The sequence below is a fragment of the Corythoichthys intestinalis genome, chromosome 3, assembly GCF_030265065.1.
Source record: "Corythoichthys intestinalis isolate RoL2023-P3 chromosome 3, ASM3026506v1, whole genome shotgun sequence".
Taxonomy (NCBI): domain Eukaryota; kingdom Metazoa; phylum Chordata; class Actinopteri; order Syngnathiformes; family Syngnathidae; genus Corythoichthys; species Corythoichthys intestinalis.
Window position 1 is genome coordinate 22,414,207 of NC_080397.1, and position 22,568 is coordinate 22,436,774.

At 39.6% G+C, this 22,568-nt stretch overlaps 2 protein-coding genes across 13 annotated transcripts in view; one reads left to right on the plus strand and one right to left on the minus strand.

The window, feature by feature from the left end:
- Positions 1 to 963: 963 nt before the first annotated feature.
- mapkapk5 (MAPK activated protein kinase 5) lies at positions 964 to 22,026 on the minus strand. Of its 6 annotated transcripts, none has more exons than XM_057832951.1 (14): positions 11,226 to 12,132; positions 10,384 to 10,457; positions 9,715 to 9,788; positions 8,825 to 8,900; positions 8,541 to 8,638; positions 8,358 to 8,466; positions 8,084 to 8,173; positions 7,913 to 8,008; positions 7,768 to 7,848; positions 7,515 to 7,702; positions 4,359 to 4,479; positions 3,939 to 4,284; positions 3,753 to 3,857; positions 964 to 3,596 (listed from the first exon to the last, which is right to left on the minus strand). In XM_057832951.1, exons 5-14 carry the CDS (start codon positions 8,624 to 8,626, stop codon positions 3,502 to 3,504), a joined length of 1,317 nt encoding a protein of 438 aa, XP_057688934.1. In that variant the 5' UTR covers positions 8,627 to 8,638; positions 8,825 to 8,900; positions 9,715 to 9,788; positions 10,384 to 10,457; positions 11,226 to 12,132; the 3' UTR covers positions 964 to 3,501. The 6 variants fall into 6 exon arrangements, with proteins under 6 accessions (XP_057688934.1, XP_057688933.1, XP_057688936.1 ...); XM_057832950.1 differs by lacking the exon at positions 10,384 to 10,457 and having other exon boundaries at positions 3,939 to 4,054; positions 4,154 to 4,284; positions 11,226 to 12,129; XM_057832953.1 differs by lacking the exons at positions 10,384 to 10,457; positions 11,226 to 12,132 and adding an exon at positions 20,203 to 22,026.
- The window catches only part of atxn2 (ataxin 2), a 61,314-nt gene continuing 56,578 nt past the window's right edge, over positions 17,833 to 22,568 (plus strand). For 3 of the 7 annotated variants that reach the window (XM_057832942.1, XM_057832946.1, XM_057832944.1), the window contains exon 1: positions 21,352 to 21,869. In XM_057832942.1, coding sequence (XP_057688925.1) covers positions 21,775 to 21,869 — 95 coding nt within the window. In that variant the 5' untranslated portion in view covers positions 21,352 to 21,774. Of the gene's footprint in view, positions 17,940 to 21,351; positions 21,870 to 22,568 lie in introns of those variants that run through there. The other 4 variants (XM_057832945.1, XM_057832948.1, XM_057832943.1 and 1 more) reach the window with 2 other exon arrangements.

The window sequence follows — 22,568 nt, forward strand, 5'->3', positions numbered from 1 at the left end:
TTAACAGTTGATTCGCAAAATTAAATGAATTGAATGTAGTTTAAAGCTGCTGATACAGAATGGGGACTTGAGTATTTTACTGTTTTAAAATGTTAACTTGATACTGAAATAGTAATTTATTTAAACCTGAGAGGCTTTTTATACAATTTTTGTAACTAATGCACGAAACATTAAAAGCATCTAATAGCTTGGGGGATTTCCCACTGAGGTTGTTGGTGTGTTTTGCTTTTTTAAGACAGTTTACAATATTATTTGCACGTTTTACTGACTGACTATGCCATTTCTGTTTGTTATTTATAATGTTTTGTGTTTGCCACTGAATAAACAGGTCAGTTTCTTGTTACCAACCGTTGTGTGTTATTCAAACTCACCTAATTCAGCTGGCTAGTTGTTATCAAGGGTAGTAAAACCTATTTCAACTGTTGACAACTAAGTAAGGAGGCTAAATAACTTTAAACTTTAACACATGCTCAGATAGGTCGGTATCTGTATCGGCCAGTATCGGTATAGGATCGGAAGTGCAAAACAATATCGGTATCGGATCGGAAGTGCAAAAACCTGGAACGGGACATCCCTAGAATCAATATACGAAAACCGCACCCACGAGAAAAAAAAAAAAAAATTTGATTTTTGTTAGTAAATTTTAAACTAATCACATCAAAACAAAAGGACACCCCCAACGTTTAAGGCTGACTGACTTTAGCACTGGCTACAGGAGTCCTCTGGATGTCCATGGAAGGATACAAGCAAGCCGTAGTGTGACACATTCATGGGAAGCGATAAGCTCATGTACAAACCAGATTCCCAAAAAGGAGGACGCAATACAAACTGAATAAAAGCTGAATGAAAAAGCAGGTTTTTTTTTTTTTTCTTCCAAAATTTAATATAGATGACAAAGATGAAAAACTGAGAAAATATCATTTTAAAGGAAACGTGTTGATTGTAAGTTTCATCTTGGTGATGTTTTAAAAGTTAGGTCAGGTAGCAATAAGAGGCTGGAATAGTCAATTGAATATAAACAGCTTGAAAACCACGAATTGGTCTCCCATTCCCCCAATGCTGCTCAGAAAGAGCAATGTCAGAAATGTTTCCTAGTGACAAATTTCAAAGTTTAAATAATCACACTCTCCAGTGCATAACATTGTCCAAAGATTCATATAATCTGGAACAATCTCTGCGTGTAAGGGTCATTTAAAGTGGAGTATGGCAAAATGGAAAACTTCTATGGTCAAAAGAATCACAATTAGTGCTGCAACGATTAATCGATTAACTCGAGTATTTGATTAGGAAAAAGATATTCGATTTCGAATTAAATTTTGTTGCTTCGAGTATTTGTTTAATTAAAGTGGCATTGTAATGGTTTATTTTGATAGTGTTTGCATTTAGTTTTATTGATTAGGGTGGGTACTGCCCTCTGGTCTGCCTCTTTTTACATGGCTGAATCCAACTGATCCCTGTTAAGACCAACGTAAGCTAAGTTTTTGTTTGAGCTAATGTTTTTTAATGCATTCATAATTTAGTTTATAGGTATATTTAGCCATTTTTTGTGGGAAATTGTGTCAACCATTTAAGAGCATTGAAAAAAAAACTTTAGCATTTTATAGAATTTAAGCTAGCGACTTTTTAAATTTAAGTTAGCCAATTGTTTTGTTTTATATAGATCTTCATTTTAAAAATGTATATATATATATATATACCATTTGAGGCTCAGCTCAGGTATTTTAATTTTTCATGTTCCTTATCCGATTACTCGATTATTCGAACTAACTAGTCCATCGATTAATCGACTACTAAAATATTTCCATAGCTGCAGCCCTAATCACAATTAAGGGCAAGGACAACCCAAGTTGTTATCAGCGCTCAGTTTATACATCTGCATCTGTGATGGTAATGAGTTGCATGAGTGCGTGTGGCAAGGGGAGTTTGCGCATCTTGAAAGGCACAATTTTTTTCAACATGCCAGACCACATGCAGCATTAATTAAAGCATCATGGCAGCATAGTAAAAGGATCCAGGTATTGGAATGGCCAGCTTGAGGTGTAGATTCTTCACTTATAGACTAATCCGAGCAAAATGACCAGAAGTACCCCATCCACCATTGTTGTGGTGTGCCACCCGCAGCACACACAGCCAGCAGATGCCAGAGTTGCCAGCCGTCTATTGAAATACTGGATGTTTCCATATCCAGAAACAAAAGTACGCGTCTCGTATTAAGCTTACAAGGGACGCGCCCTGTCCTTTTATTGCTGAGGGAACTTTGAACGCAATGAACGGAATTTATGTTTCCACATTTTAAAAAGTACTAAAAACATATTGGCAAATAATTATCGTTTTTTGATGTGCTTATATCACTCAAATATGCAACTAATTTAGGTTTGAGTAAAATTATAATTAAACATAAAAAAAATATATATATATATAATCAAAAGGTGACTTAGCAGGCCAGTCGGATCTACCAATCTGATGTCCCTTATTTTTATTTTCAGGGAGTTGGCAACCCTAGCAGCAGCTAACATTACTATTTACATTGACTGGCAGAGCTGCTACTGAGGTATGTTAACACCCTAGTAATGGTGGTCACCACTAGAGGGCGACATCCACATATCTCTACTCTGACTAGTCCGAACACAGAACATTTGATGCATCATAAAGAGAAAGGCCCAAGACGGTTGAACAGTAAGATCTGTATTAGACAAGAATGGGACAACATTCCTACTTGTATGTTTGCCTTCCAACTTAAAAGATTTATTGACACCATGGAATTTTAAATCAACATATCTCAGTTTTAACTTTTGACCTCTGACATCTGTGTTTTATTCTGAATAAATGATATTGACGCCATGAAATTTTGAATCAACATATCTCAGTTTTAACTTTTGACCTCTGACATCTTTGTTTTATTCTGAATAAATGATTGAAATTTGACTTCTTCATTGCATTCAGTTCAATTTGTAGCATTTCAACTTTTTGGGAATCCAGTTTATATGTTAGATTTTCGGTCCAAAGGCAAAGCCTTCCTGGTTCTTAGCATCTCCCCACAGCTTTAGATAGGGACTCACACTTAGATGAAGACATAGTCTTAAATCAAAAGGATACATTGGATCAGTTGGGGAAAAAAATATAACGGGCATAAAAATAAGAATTCTTTTAAAGCCGACTCACAGGCTACAAAAAAAAAAAAAAAAACAGCACATAAATAAGCTTGGAAGCTTTTCTTCAAATAAATAAAACTGGAAAGTTAAATCGTTTTGGATTAAGCAAATTACTACGAACTGCGAATAAAAATTCCCTCCAAAAAATAATTTCTCATGTTGATTTTTGTTTTTCTTTGTTGAAAATATAGTCTTTTTCCTTTCATTGCAATTACCGCGTCGTTTTTTTGTTCATTTCTTGTTGAGATGTACAATAGACTTTGCGAGCGGATCCGTGGGGGGAAAGCACATTTTGACTTTTAAAAAGCCTTCTTAAAAAGTATATAAAAACACAATAGAAAGACCTTTGCTAGTGAGACTCTTCCAGATTTGTCCTTTCTTCAATGGCCTGTTTCACAATTTCGGCCAATTTCAAGCGGTCCACCTTATCAGAGAACGCTCGACCTGCAAGAGAAAATAGCTCACATTTTTAAACATTCACCTGTGAATTTAAATAACTTTGTCACGAGTAGATATCCAATCCATTTGAACCGGAGGGCAGGTTAGCCATCCTCCCCAGTTCAAATGGATTGGATGTCTATCTTTCCAATGATCACTGACCATCCCAGCTGAGGCCCTGCAGGCCGTCCCGCAGCAGCTTACAGTCCCTGTTGAATCGCCAGGCTTCATACATCACCACGTTCAGCTTCTCGTCCTCGTTTTCGCCTGAACGCGCACGCAAACGAGTGACAATGGAATCCTTTGAATTCCCCGGACGCCTTCCCCTCTGTTTGCTTGTTTACTGACCGGCCTGTGGAAGAATACATTGTGCAATGACATCTCGTAGTTTCTCCAGCGCTACGTTGGAGTCCTCGCCGCCGTTCTCCGGGTCGTGAATGAAGAAACCATCACTGGGCTTGGGGCTGAGACACAGAGGAGGATGCGTATTGTTCAGACTTTGACACCTAATAGTTATTACAGTTAACATTGAGAGTGACAGTAATGAGCAAACGCAAAGAGACCCAAGTAGTTTTCTCTTCCTGAGGATTGGGTTGTTGACAGAGTTGAGTGGCTTCAGGCTGATGTTCAGATCCTGAATCCTCATGTTGGCCAACTGCTCTGCATGAGCCTGCTGGATGCCTGCCACCACCGCCTAAAATACATCAATATCTGTGGTAGACTTCCTTGTGTTTGTATATATTTGTTAAAAAACAACTCTCTACCCACCTTATCCATCATCATCTGGGCGGAGGGCAGCACATTGTCCAGTGCCTCCGTGCAGTTAAGCCACGGGTGAGACAAGACTCCCTCAATGGTCAGCCTCTCCTCTGGTTTCACCTTCAGCAGCCTGCCAGGGAAGACAACAAAGTTAAACATTGTACACGATGGACAGAGGAATTCAGTAGTCAAACGTTTTACTCGAGTAAGAGTAGCGTTACTTTAAAACAGTGCTTCTCAATTATTTTCTGCTACGCCCCCCCAAGCAAGACGTAAATGTTTCGCGCCCCCCCAAACTCTCTGCCGCCGCTGTAAATAGTATTATTTGTCTATAAAATTACTATTATAAATACGCATCTGCCTAATATTGTGTCCTTTTTTTCTAATAAAGAAAAAAAGTAACATAGATCAACTTATAATGAAGTATAACTTTATTAACATTGTTTTGTTTGTAACAGAGAAGACTTGACGTGCATCAATTTGCCTGAATTTAAAAAAAAAAAAAGTCACATTCAAACTGTAAAAATACACTCAAGGTACATTTTTGACCATTTGATACAGAAAAATAAAATGTAATAAAATCAGTAAATAATAACAAATTCAAATTGATTAGAAACATTCACTCATGAGGACAATATGCCAAAAAATTTGACCGAAAAAACAAAAATGAATAAAGGAAAAAAAGAGTGTCCTTGGACAGAAGGACAATTTTTATTTTTGCTGCTCACACTCAGTATTACCTCCTCTGCAATGGTGTGGAGTCATTTTGCAATGAGCATGCTAACAATGCTCACTGGTTTACTGATATAACACTGACAAAGCAGGACGATTGTTGGCAATATTCGGCACGTTTTCGCTGAAAAACAATCAAGCGGCTTATCAATGAGATTGGGGTCGAATGTCTTTAAGTTGCGTCTTAATTGATTTGGCTTCTGGCGGTCCGTTATAATTATTTTTAGACACAGTAAACAGTCTTTCCTCATCACCCACAGTATTAAAAGTCAAAGCTAAAAGGCAAACGGCACGAACAAAGCGCATTCTCGGCGGCCGAGGTAGAACCGTAGGTGAGGGCGGTCGTCGTGACGATCCCAAGCCGAAAATGGCACTTATCGGGCGGCGGCGTAAGAACCGGACAAGACAGTGGGTCGCTGCATGAGTGAGTCCAGTCGGAAAACGACTTTCGAAAACGGCGGCTGCGCACTGCTCTTCATATTTGTTTTCTGTGTGATGAGTGCTCTTCCTTAGTTCAAAAATACTGCACGCACTCTGAAAATGAGAGCGCCACTGCCACCCACTGAGTGGATGCGCAAGTACACTTTTTTCCAGTACGGCAGAAAAAAAAAAAAAGCATGTTCCCCGAGGTCACACGCGCCCCCCCCCCCCCCCCCCCCCCGGCATCGCTCTGCGGGGGGCGCGCCCCACTATTTGAGAAGTACTGCTTTAAAATAATATTAAACAAGTAAAATTAGTCATTCAAAAAATTGACTCAAGTACAAGTATTCAGTGAAAAGAATACTCAAGTTATGAGTAACATTGTGAGTAACTGCTTACAATGTCAGATTTGGTTTTAAAAAAAAGTTTTTTCTTTCATCTATATGAACTTATTATACTCTTCTGTAGCCTGTTACATGACCACATTAGACCAAAAGATACACAAAAATAATCCAATTCAGACTACAAAAATCTACAGAAATGAAACATCACCCATCTAAACCTCTAAAGTTCCCTCTAGTTGAGAATTCATATTGTTATAACATAGTTAGCCCCGATTCAATGTCTCACTGTATCTCATGCATATGGTAAGACTAGTTTCCCCCTTTAATTCTATACATAAGTGAGTTGGACAAACAGCTAGCTTGTACGCCTGAGAAAACAGTACATGTTTTCAATTCTGTTACCTGCAACGCTGTTGCTGGAGTTATGAAAATATTTTACCATTTATCTGTAAGCTAATCAAATAACAGCATTTATTGTTTATTACTTGCTAATATCAAATATGAAGCAGAAATTCAAAATTGTGAAGGCTTGTTTTTCCTAAGAATCTTGGAAGCCAAAATCAGTTGTTAATAACGGCGTTATTTTTTTCAGTGGTGAGTAATCTGATCAATTACTTTTCCTATCTTTGCAACGCCGTTACCATTACTGAAGATGTGAAGGGGCGCATTACTACAATTTGGTTGAATGAGGCGCGAGTTGTCCGATTTTGTCACCGCTGCCTGGGTGAGATCAGAGCGGTAGGGGGGAAATAGGAAGGGGGTGGTGACGCTGTTGAAAACGCGATGTAATTTGCTAGGTGGCTCGGAGCGTTTAGCATAGCATTCACGTTCTCATTAGCATTAAGCGTGGCGAGCGTCATCTTAAAATCTCAGGCAACTTTTTGTTTTAAACATACAGTCCGTGGCATCCAGGTGGGTACAATTAATTGAATAAAATGTACTGTTTTCCTACTGAGTGTGCATTATCATCACCAAGTAGCGTTGTCTTGAAAACGCTACGATATAATAATAATTTGGGGATTTTTTAATTACACAAAACTCACTTGCCCTAAACTTTTCTTGAATGACATATCCATGAATCTTGTGTGATGTTTTTAACCAAAACAACAAGAGTAAAGATAGGAGAGGCAGGAATTTCAGAGCTTCACCTGCATATTGAAAAAAAAATATATATATATATACATATATATATATTAGGTGTGTGATGGTAAACACAAGTCACAGTTCAGCGCGTACCACGGTACGGGGGGTCACGGTTCGATGCGGGTTCAGTACAACAGGAAAAACAAAAAGACTTTTTCCCCTCACAGCATTTGAAAGTTAAAGTTTGTATACTGTTATATAGGTGAAATGTAAAAAAGTGTGACCTGTTTTTTTTTTATTTTTTATGTTCAATTCAATCAGTTAATATAAACATCTTTGATGTGAAAGATGTTCTACAATGTATAATGTGTAGAACATGACAAGCAACATCAGTTACTTTGCTGAATAACTAATTAGTCTTATAATGAGGTAACTAGGTTACTAAATTACTTTTTGGGAGAAGTAATTTGTAATTGTAATTAATTACTTTTTAAAGTAAGATTAACAACATCGGCCAAAATGTTCTCCAATCCTGGAATGGCCCAAAAATAGGCACCACAAAGCAGAGTACTGTAACAAAACCTACTTGCGCACGATGTCCTTGGCCATCTCCGAGATCTGACTCCACTCGTCTTCGGGGAAGTCAAAGCTGCCCATCATGATCTTCTTCCTCATGTCTTTTGGAATGGTCCGACTGTGATGCTTAGAGTAGAATGGAGGGTACCCGCACAGCATCACGTAAATGATGACACCCAGAGACCACAAGTCGCAGCTCTGGAAACAGACAATGAGGCTAGATTTACATCATATCTGTTGCTACATATCAGATTTGTACCCACCTTGTTGTAGGTGTAAGGAGTGGGTGAGGTAGGTATGATTCCAGATTTCTCCTTTTGGTGTCTTCTTTGAGCCTCAAGTACCTGCAGAGCATCAAATAGCTTTAGCGTGTATTCTGCATGTTAGCTTTTATGTCTTTTTTTTTACCTGAGGTGCTACATAGTAAGGAGTGAACTGGGGTGTCATTAAGTCCCCCTGATCTATTTTAGCGAAGCCAAAGTCACACAGCTTCACGGGAGCATCCTGGGGAAAGTTGGGAAGAATAACAACCACAGTAAAGCATTACTGTTACAGTATAATAGGAACGTGGGCAATTACCAGAGAATTATCCTTGAAGAGTAGATTCTCTGGCTTCAGGTCCCGATGTGCAATATTTAAGGAGTGACAGTGTTCCAAGGCTTGACTGATCTGTAGGAGGAGTGATGCCACACATTTACTGTGTGGGTCTCAATAAATTCTGTTAGCCATATGGTGCGCTGATCTGGTGTGACAACAACTGATGAATCCAAGCAGGAGCTGCTAACCAGACTGCTAGACGTGATGGTAACAAATGGCAAGAAATAAACTGCATGCGTATACTGCTGTCGCCAACCTGCTTTGTGACCTCGCTGGCCATCTTTTCAGTAAAGTGCCTGTGCTGACTGATTCTATGGAACAGTTCGCCACCTTCCATCATCTCCATGACAATTAAAAGCCTGGCCCTGCCAAATAGTTTTTTTAAGACAGCATTAGCTTTCAGAATAATAACGTAATGGAAATGGATGGACAAATTTACCTTGGGCTGGACTCGTGTGGGAACTGGACACTGTTGGCGTACACCTCCAAGATTTGCACTATGTTTGGGTTATTGGCGCACATCATGTGGAGTCGCACCTACAGTCGGAGAAATTTACTAAATCAGCGTATGTAACAGAACCCATCATGTCAAGTTCTTTTTTTTTTTTGCCAGAGAAGCAAAAGGCTGTTAATGACATGGAGGAGCACCGCGGCAGCAGAACCACAAACACAGTTAAAAAAAAAAGAAAAATCAAGTGTAACCAGTGACAGTGATTTCCTAACCTCATTTCTGGCCTTGGGGCGATCAATGAGAATCTTCAGAGCCAACCGTTCCTGATTTGACTTCTTCACACATACTCTTAACAAGGACAAAACAGAGGTAGAAAGTCACTCATGACCAAAGGCTTTCAGACCTGTGGTCCTTTTTTTTCTCTTTTTTTTTTTTTTTTCCCCAGATTTAAGGACTAAATACACTCGTCACCTTTGCCATTCATGGCATTACTGGGTTAAAATGTAAACAAAGGCCATGTGTGACCCAACTGCACTTTCATTGGTCAGGAATTACAATGTAAGGTCTTCCCTTCACCATCTGCGTTAGGGGATATCCGCATGTTAACAATTCCTTAGATGTTTCCTACTCCCCACAAATGAAAGATATGTTGAAAATTTGAACTAACTAGTGGCCTCCCTTTACCACTCCTTTTCTCGATAACTGCTCCTTTTCTCGATAACTCACTCAAGAGACATCCATTTGGATTGGATGTCTATTGCCATCAGTGGGATTGAATTAGTTGAGTATTGGCCAAAGTTCACCAGATGGAAGGCAAGAGTGACTCACAGAGCAGTGCAGACGGGGGCGTCTTCATAACATCAATATACTGTTTAGGCCTAATGGGCAAAAGGCCTCATGCATCAGTCTCTTTCAGAAACAAAACAGTTGAAATATGCAGTGACTAAGGGGTGTCCCAAGAGACAAGTGCAGTCTGAGTCATACAGTTCCTGAATCATGTTTGCTCGTCAGACAAATGAGTGGAGTTTTTGGCATCTTGAGGTCATAACTCATGTTATGAAATCAAGACTTTTAACAAGTACAAAAGTGTACAGGCAGTTCACCACCGGGTTATACATTTGCCAAATTGGCTTCATTTTGTAGGATAGCATATCAGAATCACCTGACAGGTCCACTGATGCCAGCCCCTAGTTTCTGTGTCCAGTTTATGTTGTATTCCTCTAAGATGGATGCCTCCTGCAATAGCAACATAAGTAATAGCTGCTGTATTATACCTTCACTGTTATGTTCACATCTTCAGTGTCAATTCCTCAATTACTATTGTGCATTTTGTATTATTCAATGATTAAACAAATGAACACTAAAGCAATACCACATGAGAAACAGTGATTTCGCCAACCTTTTGGAAACCGAGAGCTACTTCTTGGAAACTGATTAATGCAGAGGGCTACTAGTTTCATGTACACTTACGGGGCTGCCCCATGTACGATTAGATGTCAATTATTTTTGTAAAAACCTAAATTATTTTTTCTTGTCAACTTTAATTATATAGTCCTCAATCACAACTAGGTCCCAACGGACTTAACAGACACACAGATGTTAACACTCAATAATTAATAGCAGTAATTTAGCAATATTTAATAAATATAAAAAAATAAATCTTCAAGATGACATTACCTGATCTAAACCTGATCTAAATGGATATTACTTCAGTCTACTTTGTAACAGGCCACACAAATTTTATTATTAACATTTATTTATATAGTCCATTAACAACAGCTGCAGCTGTACCAAAACACTTTACAGAATGGATTAAATAAAACAAGATTACCAAAATATCAATCTGTCCATTCCTTTATCCTTTGGTATGAATAAGCTTCCATTGAACAAGCAGAGTTATAGTTTCTTTCCAGTAGAGGGAAAAAAAAAAAAAAAAAAGATTTCACAATCACAGAGAATAATGTCAAACATTTTGTTCCAAAGTCACATCAGATGTTGCAAATGTATTATTTTGATTCAAAAACAATTACTCAAAATGGACAAGACCTCTATCGCTGTCAAAGTAGCCATTAAGTTCAAATGTCAAACATTGCCCTGTCACACCCTCGTCTTAACTGTCATCCCTTATAGATGCCTACAAATTAGCGGTACTGAAGGAGTAAATTGTTGCACCACATTTTCCCACTAAGTACATACAGTATGTACTACTGTATTACACCAAACAAAGTGTCTTGGGCAACCATGCGAAACTATGACAGCGCAATGAACTAGTTTACAGCAGCATAAGAATACACAAGAAGGCACATTCAAATTCAACAGTGCTTCAAACTTCTTTCCATTGTTATGAATTTATGGTCTCGAAGGGTTTGTCATAGAAATATATATACTGTAATTATGACAATTTACAGTAAAAACACAAATTGATCAAGTGTACGCAGCAAACTGGCTCCTTCGCAGCCAATGTACATTCAGTCATTTGACTGCTTGATTTTTATGGCCATGATAAACTCACATGTTCTGTCATTATCACGTAATCACTGGATGCGCATATTCTACTACCGTGTACGTGATAGTCCACAGTGGGTTTCGACCAACGTACATGACCAGTTTAACGTCGTAAACCCAGGATCCCCCATGTACATGTAATGGCAGTTATCTTTGCCCAAAAGTTACCTTGATGAAGTTATCTGCACTGTTATCTTCCGACATGGTGATCCACCTGGCAGTTGATCCAGTTAGATCTCACAGTTGACAATGGACACAAAAGACTTTATGCTTGATTGACCTTTCCAACAAGCCTCGCTCATGTATCCCCGGTCTGGACCAGGGCTCGTTATATGACAACTAAGGGCAGGGCATGGGGACAAAGCACCGCGCGACCACCACCCACCACCCCGCGGCTGGTGCGATGCGGCGTCAAGTCAGCCCAACCCGGCTCACCACCTCGGGGTCCGGCTTGCTCTTCCTGTCGTCCTGAATCCACCGTAGTGACCATGTAGAGTGCCAAACGCCGAGCGAAGTCACCATAAAAGCCGAGGACGGCAAAATTGTAGCAGAGAACCCACCACTTTGGTGTTGGACCACAGGACAAGGGGGTATTTTTAGTCCGAGCAATGAAGCGAACTAGCGATGTCGCGAGGACTCTCGGGAACGGCTAGCTCGCTTGCTAGCGTGTAGCAGAATGGCATTCCATTTTAGTGGGTGGCGACACTAGAGTCACGTGGATTTTAACCTGAGATATGCAGGTATTACCTTAACCTAAGGCCGAAATGAAGTTTTCCACTATGACCATTCCCTGAAAGAATAACTCCCCGAGCAGCTGCCTGAGTGTGTCGTCGAGCCTGGGCTTAGCTAACACGCTAGTGAGTCTGCTCGAGTGACAAGTTAAGTTTGCCGCTTTTAGATGCGAAAATCGCATTAACATCCTTCCACCGGCGCATCATATTAACCCCTGGTTCTTGTTTGCCAAAAGGGTGCCTCATAGGTTGGAAAGACTTCAACAACAAAAAAGTGCCCTGGTAGACGTATGCACCTAATAAGCTAATCTTGTATGAGCTCGGTCGTGTAAGGTACACAATAGGAGGTCAACCATATTGCCTGATCAAAATGTTTTAATGGGTGTCCTTTTACTCAATTTATATGCTTTTACTTACACGTAAAACAAAAACACAATTTACCCATATCAGGCATATCTTAAATGTAAATATGATAAGAATAATAAATTGAATTCATTGAATAAAACATTCTTAGATCAAAAAACCTATTTCACTCAAATAGTCTCAATCTTAGGTTACAAGAAACTGTAAATACATGAATGACATACATGCATGAAATATATGAATGCATTTTGTCAGTTGTAATAAACAAAAATTAATATCGTAAAACACACTGGGACAAAAATAAACTGATCTTACCTGGTCATACTTGCATTATTCACATTTCCTCATTTTCTTTCACTTTTCTTTTCAATTTTCATTCCAGTCATTTTGATGATCCCTCTCTAAATACATTAAATATGTTTAAAGTGCTGAAAACAAATGAATGCTGGAGTTAGGGCAAGGAACTCTTTGAACCGGTATGCTTAGTTAAGAGTCTTTATTGCTCCAATTGCTGCGTCCAGCGCTATAACTCAGCTGCCCTCTGTGAACTCTCGTGCATTCTCTCTCTAATGAGCCGGAACGCGCGCAGCTCTTTATAGTGTCTAGTCACGTGACTGTAACGCGCACGGCCAAATGGACACTCAAGTACAGTGGGTGAATTATGTCAAACAAAAGGGTCACCACATCTTTTTCTTTGTCTAAGGGGCTAAGATTTGTTAGGCAGGCATAAAAAGAGTCAGATGAATGAACCTGGAACTCTTGCTTTCAGGCCCATTCCACATCATTTGTCACCAAAATACATCTTCCGTTGGGTTTTTATACATTTTATGTACTGTAATGTGGAATTTGTGAAATAATGCACGGTCGCAAGCAGCACTGCGGGGTCCCCATGGCTGGAAGGTCCTTCATCGCCAACCAGCAGTGGATCCATACAGTCAGCTACAATAATGCCAAGGGCCTGCTAAATTTCAAGCGAATTGTAGCCGATTGTAAGCATTTTTTGATGGCAGCTGTTGCATGAGGGACTGTGACCATGTATTTGTGTGCTTCCTGAGGTTACAGCTCCATTCTGGCCAGCTGTTTTGCTCTTGCTAAACCTGGCTGACAAGATGCTTATCCTCACATTCACTAGCACAGTAGATGATTTCTGTAGACATGGGAGCCGTCTAAACGAAGGATCATCTACGTTGTAAAAAGCTATGGTCACAAATTTGGCATTTGAGGTGGGGATGGGTTGAGCACAGTCAGTGAACACACCTACAGCATCTGAGACCTGATGGGCTACACTTTCACCCAATTAAATAATTTATTAATGTTGAGTTCAACTGGAGTGTCCCTTTAATGTAGTCAGGTAGTTACACGTGAAATTATTGCTATTGCTAATTTATATTTTTCAGTACTGAATACTAGGGATGGGCGGATCGATATCAAAATATCGATATTTCGATCCAGCGCGTTAAATTTTAGGTATCGATCCCCAAGCAAAAGTATCGATATCTGGAATTAATATATTATATTTTCTTTGTCAATTTTTGGGAATATTTTTGTGCACACTTTTTGTACTACTTTTCCCTTTCGCATTCTACACGCACGTAAGCATTGCACACACATAAGCAGTGCACCGGCGTGTGCTCTCGCCCCCATTCACGTCCCTATCCTGTGTCGAACAGCATGCTTTTCCTCCGCCCCTTTCACACCTACTTTCTTACTTAACCTTATTATTATTTCTTATTCATTTATTAATATTTCTTGGGAATTTATGTTTCATATTTTTATTTTTTCATGAAATGTTTTTCCATATTTCTTTATGTTACAAACAATTAAATGCTTGATTTCTTATGTTTTGTTGCTACTTATTTTTATTTTGTTAAAGGTCTGTTTCAATTATTTCAAGATCTGTTTTTTAAATTTATTTATTTATTTTTATTTATTTTTTTCTTTATTTCAAAATCCATTTGAAAATTGTGTTAGTAAAATAAAATTCAAAAACGGCAATTGACTATTGATTATTGGATTTGTTTTTAGTGATCTACCATTTGAGGGCGGTAACATGCTACTATTAATTTGTTCTTTAATTAGATCAAAAATATTTAATTTAGGTAGATTAAAATTTGATCAAATACAACGTGTAGCAGGGAAATGTTCTGTGCATATGAATTTAAGGGTCATGGTTAAAGAGTGAGACTGACTAATCAGAGTTTGTTGTTGATGGATTGGTTGGTGAGTTTGAGGGAAACTGCTTTGCTAGTTATTAAAAGCAGCAGTTTTCCATTGGAAACCATATTGGACTTGGTATCGGATCGAATCCAAAAACACTGGTATCGCCAATCTATACTGAATACATTATAGCATGAATCTGATTATGAACAATAGGTGTGGGAAAGGCATACAAAAATTAGGGGTGCACGATATCCATTTTTTGACACCGATATCGATAACTTCCCGCTCCTCAAGGCCGATACCGATACGATAACCGATAAGATATATATAATTTTTCAATGACCTGAGTTTTTGAACACCTATAGGTACAAAATATTAGTGGTTGAGTCAGCATAAATTTGCCTTTGACCAAACCAGAATTTTGATGATGACATGAACATTATTATAATAAACAAAACAAAGACAAGAACAGTTTTGACTTCAAAAAAGTGCCATATTATTTTTTTCAAATAAATATAATTTGAGTCAATCACAATCAATCAGTCAATATCTTTGACGATGTGTTCCCCTGAACAATGAACACTGATCTAAAACAAACATAAACCCAACAGGTATTGTTCTTTGTCAGCAGATAAAACATTTGGTGCAACAGGAAAGGAGACTTTTGTCGTCCTGGTCCATGAAACAACTTTCTTAACCTGGCAATTATAGAACAGCAAGCCTATCAATAACCAAAAGGCCTCTTAAGAACTTGTAAACATAAACATGCTAATTTCCATAATAAGGTTTATAAATAATTGAAGGAAAAATACAGCCTCTAGAATGCTAACAATAATTTGCATACTGGCAAGACAGGAGTGGAAACAAACGCTCACATCCCAATCCGACACCGTGCCAAAAATATTATTAATAGGCCCGATAATATATAATGTTATTGGAGTTATTGGGATGACGTCATAATTCCTATTATCGGACCGATAATTATCGTGCACCTCTAACGAAAATCAAACCAATGATGAATTTGTATACAGTACAGTATATAAACATATAAACATACAACAGTATATAAATATATACAGTATATATCGCTGGAGGGTGATGAGCCAATCTCAACTAACTATGGGCAGTAGGCAGGGTACACTCTGAATTGGCTGCATGCAGCCGATCGCATGGCACAATGAGACAAACAACCATACACGCACTAGTGACGGGATCTGTCGTTCACTTGAGTAAACGAATCCATTCCGGTTCGTTCAGTAAAAAGATTCGTTCAAACAAATCGTTCAACGAATCGTTTGCCCCCCTCATCTCCCTCCCCGCCCAAACGAATCGTTCGGTTACTGAACGGGAAGTGACGTTGCCGAACGAATCACCAAAGACCGCTTCGCAGTATAACTGAACGGGAAGTGACATTGCTTGGTCCCTCCCTCTCTTGCACACAGGCACCGCTCGTCATAGTTTCAGAAATGAGTGACAGGCGGTATCATTCTGCTTTCACAGACAGCCTCGTCTCCCTCCTGCTGCTGCAAAAGCGAGGGAGAACTTCCGCGTCGTCTGTCCTAGTTCTATGGGCTCAAAGTCATGGCTCGTGCTTGCATTTCGATTTAGGACACGGTTAAACATTTTACTTTTGTGAGGGGAGTAGTGGTCGGGGGCTTACGGACTTTCTTTAGCATGTTCTTGATCACATATACAATGCTGCTGCTACCAGCCAACGCAGCATGCTTGCTGTCACGAAAATAAATCGAAAGTTTAATTTCTAAATATGGAACGACCAACACATCATATTTACCTCTTGCTCTGTTGTATTTTTGTTTTTATGCTCATCACTATTATTTTAGGTCACTATTGTTAAAACTGAAGTGTAAATAGCTAGTTGTCAAATGTGCTGCTCTGAAATAAAAACAATACTACATTTTGATATTCGACAGTTTAATTGCAAATCAGTATTAAGATGATTTTATTGAATTTTTGCACTGGTATTAACAAATAAAATAATCCGGTCAGCTCCCCTGTCGCCCCCTCATCTCAGATCGTCAAATGCTGACGAGAAATAATTGTTTGCTCTTTACGATGTTGCCTTTCTACTCTCATTAGTCTGTTAAGAAAAATGTAGACATATTGCGACATCTTCCGTGTCCGCGTGCGTTGTTTTTGAGTAGCACATGATGGACGGATGGACATAATTTGTCAAATCAACCAACACCCGACACGCTCTGACACGAAAAAAAATAAATAAAACAGTCTGAAAAAATTGACATGTATATACAGTTTCATTGCAAATCAGTATTATGGTGATAATACTAAATATTTTTTCTGTGCGCATATGAGGTAAATATCGCTGCCATGAAGCCTCCATCAGTGTTGTTAATCTTACTGAAAAAAAGTAATTAATTATAGTTACAAATTACTTCTCCCAAAAAGTAATTGCGTTAGTAACTCAATTACCTGAATGTAAGAGTAATTAGTTACTTGGCAAAGTAATTGGTGATAATTACTTTTTTTTTTTTCCCTCAAAAAAAAAAAAAAAAAAGAACATTGGCCACACTATGTGAAGTTTTTTGTGAAGGTTTTTGGTACAATTGGCCCGAGCCCAATTCTTTACCCTAATTTACCCTTTACCCTGAATCAACTGTTAAAAGTTGTTAAAATTGCTCCCATTATTGCATTTGTTCCCTTCTCTCTACTTTCGACATATGAAAGTTATAAAACTGTTTCATCATTTAAAGATAGATTCAAGTCAAGATTTTGCCGATTTAGAAGTATTTTAGGTAAAAAGTTACTTAGGTTCGCTAGGAAGGTTCTCTACAACAGAGCCGTCCTAAAAAGTCTACTGCTTTAAGATGGCGGCTGTCTACTAACGCATTTAGTGCCATGCAGTGTTGTTAATTTTATTTAAAAAAAATAATTAATCACAGTTACAAATTACTTCTCCCAAAAAGTAATTGCGTTAGTAACTCAGTTACCTGAATGTAAGAGTAATTAGTTACTTGGCAAAGTAACTAGTGATATATATATATATTTTTTTTTCTCAAAAAAAAAAAAAAAAAAAAAAAACACAGGTCACACAATGTGAAGCTTAAAGGGTTTGGGGGACAATTGGCCCTAGCCCAATTCTTTACCCTTCACTTAACTAGACACAAGGGTATTGCGATAACTAGCTAGTAACCTTTGCTATGTGTGGAAGTCATTTAAAGTTGTGAATCAATCGTTAAAGTTGTTAAAATTTCTCCCGTTATTGCATTAGTTCCCTTCTGTCTACTTTAAACATGTGTAAGTTTTAAAACTGTTTCATCATTTAAAGATAGATTTAAGTTAAGATTTTGCCGATTCAGGACCATTTTAGATTTTAAAAAATTACTTAGGTTCGCTAGGAAGGATCTCTACATCAGGGCCTTCCTGAGAGGTCTACTGCTTTAAGATGGCGGCTGTTTACAAACGCATGTAGTCCTTAAAACATGTTGGCAATGCAGCTGTGTCTGTCATTTGCATCTAGTTCTATAATATGATATCTACCATGTCATGTGGGTGTAGTTTGTCGGCTATGGCTGCAGTCAGGTATTATTGGAGCCACCTAGCATCGCGGTTGCAACGGCGTCTTCCCCACTCCTGCTCTGCTCTCGTCCCCGTGAGTCCGTTTCTCTCAGACTTTTTTTTATTCAACCAACTTAGTAACGCATAGTAACGCACGCCTTTCCCGCCTCAGTAACGGTAACGGCGTTGCCAAGATGAGAAAAGTAATTAATTAGATTACTCATTACTGAAAAAAATAACGCCGTTAGTAACGCCGTTATATTGTAACGCCGTTATTAACAACACTGGCCTCCATATAGTGACAGTTCTCTGCCCCCTTCACTGCCGTGAGTGCCGTCACGCGACCGCAGCTCACTTTTGCTTGTCTCGTAGCTACCCGTGTTTTTTTAAATTTATTTTTAGCTACCCGTGTTTTAACTACTGTAAATTTGATAGTATGTTGTCAGTCATAGGTAGTCCCGAGTCTGTTGAGAAAAGTAGTACACTAAACCATGCTCGCTAGATTTGTGTGGTGTTTTGTCTGTTTGAGCAGCATTTGATAGGCTCCACATTAACAAATATGTGACAAAGTCATTTCCTTCCATTTTTTGACTCGTTCACCGCATTACTGGAAAGTCAAGTTAGCAGCAAGCTAGGTCAGGAACCGGAGGACCGAGTCACTGAACGGGAAGTGACATAACTCAGTCTTGCCCCCTTGCGTGCACGCTGGCTGCTTATTGGCTACACGTGGAAGTGATTGACAGACGCCCTGATTCTGTTTCCGCTCCCTCCCCTGCCCGCGATGAGGCTGGGGTCTGATTGGTCGTGTGTGATGTCAGAAAACGCTGCCGCTTGCTCAACGCCCTCCCACGCAGCGAACAAGCCCTAACTTTTTTTTTTTTTTTTTTAAAGCCCTAACTTCATAGAACGAATCAGTGCAGATGGTGATTAGTTTGGTCTCGTTCACCCAAACAATTCAGTCAAAAAGACCGAATCGTTCGCGACCGATACAACACAAACACACACACAAACACACACACAAACACACAGTCATACCGACGGACAATTTGGAGTGTTCAAATCAGCCCACCATGCACGTTTATGGGATGTTGGAGGAAACCAGCGTACCCAGAGAAAACCCACGCAGGCATGGAAATAACATGCAAACTCCACACAGGAAGGCAAGAGCCTGGGATTTAACCCTTGATCTCTTGCCTGGCACAGCCAGACTGTTCTCCCTGTATTTTTCAAACACTGTGAGAACTACTTGATCTCAGAACTGTGAGGCAGACGTGCTAATACAATTCACTGTGCCATGTATGGTGGCAATAAAAAAATACTTGAATCCTTTGCACTATTGATGGTATGACAGTGATCCCCATCCAAATTGGGACAACCAATCCCAATTTGTGGTTTTGGCTAAAAGCTAAAGGAACAGCTAGCAAGCAACTGGCTAGCTCGATAATGTGAATCAAAACTATAGCTTTTCCTTATACTCTTTAATCATAACACTTTCATGATTAGAAACCTCATGTGTAAAAATCTATGAAAAGAATAGTAACTGCCTTAAAAATTTTAAATTGACCCTGAAAAAAAGTGATTTCATGCTTACCTCAAAGTGATGTCACTGCTAACAATAAATTATCTTTTTTTTCTAGGCACAATAGCGTACTGCACGTAACACGTCACATTTGCTCATGAATATCCATGATGTTAGAAACTGTTGCTAGGGAGGTCAAACTTGCATTTGTCCCTCATGCTAAATTCATGTAAATAGTGTACGAACGATATGTTTACTGCGCTAAACCTACCAATTCTGTCCAAAAATGATGTCCCTGGTGCCAATTCACAGGTAAAGATGTGGAAGAAAATACAAATGTTGTACGTTATAGAGATGGCTTGGGTGTCGAGGGCTGAAAAAGACGGGAAAAAGAGACGACCTGATCCAGAGGTAGCTTTTTTATCGACACCTTTTTCTTGTGGGCATTGCCTTACGCCACTGACAATGACATTCTCCTGTTTCAACAAGCTATCCTTTACCACCATATGCCCAGTCTTTCTTATATATTATATCCTGTGGTTGTCTTACATCTCTGACCGTTCCTGTTGGGTAATTTATATTGCTATTTTTGTGTAGCGATCGCAAATGTTACCAGGTGACAGCCAACGAACACTTTTAATTTTTTCATTAATAACAAATCTTAATTCTCTTAATTTATTTACACTTCCCCCTTAGTAAAGTTGTTTCCTTACAACAGAAAAGCTAACCACAGTGGCAGTGGCCATTTAATTTTTTTTCAGGTCATTCATTGTCAGACAGAAGCAGCACGGCAAAACTCCACGCTTAAAAAATAAGTAAAAATATCAAAATAGCTTACTTCTTCGGTGCAGGCTTTGGCAGGCAATGGATTGTTGTCATCATTGTCATCTGTAGGACCATGGCCCCAACAAAATTTTTACTGCATTTGAAGGTGAATTGCTTCACCTTGCTGGCGTTAAACTGGTCTTTTGGATGTCCGCACAAGTTGATCCATTCTTCACATTTTTTCCTTTGAGTTTTTGGCTTCGGGAAATGTATAAAGAACACATCCTTCATATGTTGTATTGTCTAAAGTAGTTTGTTCCATGGCAGCAGCGTTTACACGGCATGTTCTTTTTAAAAAGTTTTTCCGGCACAAAACAAGCAGTACTAGCATGGGTTGAATGCGAGCGCGCTTCTATGTTGACCCCCTTCCGGTTTACGATGGTGACGTCACGCAGCCTTGCGGTCTAAAAATAGCATTTGTGAAGTACACTATTGGGATGATTTCAATACTGATGTTGCTCAACACCATCCTCTGGTGGTCGGGTTATGGCAGTGTGACAACCAACTCATTGGACAACAAACCCTGATATCCCCCATACACACATTTATGGATATATATTTTTTATGTTGTGTATGAATAGCACACGTTTTTACAGCAGCAAGATAATATAAAATGACCAAGGTTTTACTTGTTTTCGTATTTTCAATGTACGTGGCCGCCACTTCAGCACGTCGCTTCACCGGGCTGCAACACTGCTGGCGTATCATTTTTGTGGTGGCTGGTGACGTGAATACATATACTAGTACATTAATCATCTCTCTCAAGGTTGTCCACGCGAGGGAGACAATAATACAGTATGGTTAACGTAGTCCGTCATGTGTGGTTGATATTATTTTAATTACGTACGATAACAATGAATTTTGGCTGTAATATTTGATTCTACACACGCAGTGACAGTGTTACTGGATGAAGGAAGCGCATGTGTATGCGGTATGTGTTCGCCGGCTCACGTGGATGCCACAACACAGCCTTGGAGAACTTCCTGAAAATAGTCCCGTCAATTGGCGGTTTTGCTTTAAATACACATGTCCGACTGTGCTCGTATAGTTTAAATCTTTAAATATATGTTCTATTTATTAGTGTACACCCGTAGAATTTTGCTGGGTTATTATAGTTATTTTTTGCTCTGGATGCCAACAACCGTTATACATGTAAAATATCCCTCCGCCATTTTTTGTCCCCTTTCAGACTGTTTTGGTCTTTTCGGTGTTAGCAACGGAAACAGCCCGAGACAGTACTCAAATCAGTTCAGATTTAAAAAATATTTCGATAGGATTAACGCAGGAAGTTGGCAAAAGGTTCAACGCCCGTAGTTAATTCAGGAGAACCGTTTTCACGTGTTGTCCTGTTTTAAAGTCGCGTTTTCCATCTTGTTTTAAAACACTTGTACAGGTAGCTTGTTAGCCTAGCATCTTCCTTCAAGACTGAGGCACGTTGACATTAGCCTGCTAGCCCCCAACCTGAGACCAGGACGGCGGCGGCTAACCCAGCCCAACCAACCCCACAGACATCGTCTCACCGTCGTCGAGTGAATTTGCGGTGCCTAGCTGGTCTTTTTCACACGCCGTCTTTTATGGGCTCGCCATGTCAATGAAGGCCGGTGGAAATCGCAGCAAGGCCGGCGGTGGCAACGCCGCTGGTGCCGGAGGAAGCGGCGGGGGACGGCAGAATCTGGGCAGGTCCGTGCAAATCGAAAACTTTTTATCTACCGTCGGTCCGAATTGACGGGTTGGCGTAGCGTGGCCCGTTTCCCCGACTTGGTCCTATTTGAATGACCTCAGTGTGGTTTTGAAGAGTTGACATTTATGTATTGTGCTGTTTTTTTGTTGGGAAGGGAACGTGAGGGCCTTGCGTCGCGTTGGTCACCCAGGGAGCACCCGAGCTAGCGCGGCCTGTCCGCTCGCCCAATCTATTGCACAATTACGCCATCGTATCGACTTAATTCACGTATTTATAAGGCATATTTCTTCCCTTGCATGCACAGACCACCCACCAGCGTAGGGGTAGTGTATGTTAATTAGGATTTTGACAGCTCGTAATTGAAGGCAATTGCCTCGGTAAAGCTAATCTGACGGCTGTCACTTAAATGCATCATGCGAATGGTTACTGGCGCACAATACACACAAAGTGATGTTTCCAAATGTTTTTCTGTGATTTGGAATAATTTTGATTCAATACCCACACAGAGTGTGTGACGGTGAAGAAATGAGCTAGCTGTCTGTCAACCTTGACGTCGTCCCGCTAATGTGAAATAATAATAATAATGCCCTTCATGTGTGACTTGTAAACGCAGTGCCCGAAGGAACAGGTGATAGCTGAGCTGTCAGCGAAATGAATTCATTTTAGCACGGTTTCTCATGGCCTGGCTTGCCGGCACA

Excerpts from the sequence above, each read along its gene's own strand:
- mapkapk5 (XM_057832949.1), bottom strand. The coding sequence starts at position 11,261 with ATGTCGGAAGATAACAGTGCAGATAACTTCATCAAG. Across the intron at positions 8,639-8,824 it reads GCCCCAAGGCCAGAAATGAG|GTGCGACTCCACATGATGTG; the intron begins GTTAGGAAATCA and ends CTCCGACTGTAG. Across the intron at positions 8,009-8,083 it reads TCTTCAAGGATAATTCTCTG|GATGCTCCCGTGAAGCTGTG; the intron begins GTAATTGCCCAC and ends AACTTTCCCCAG.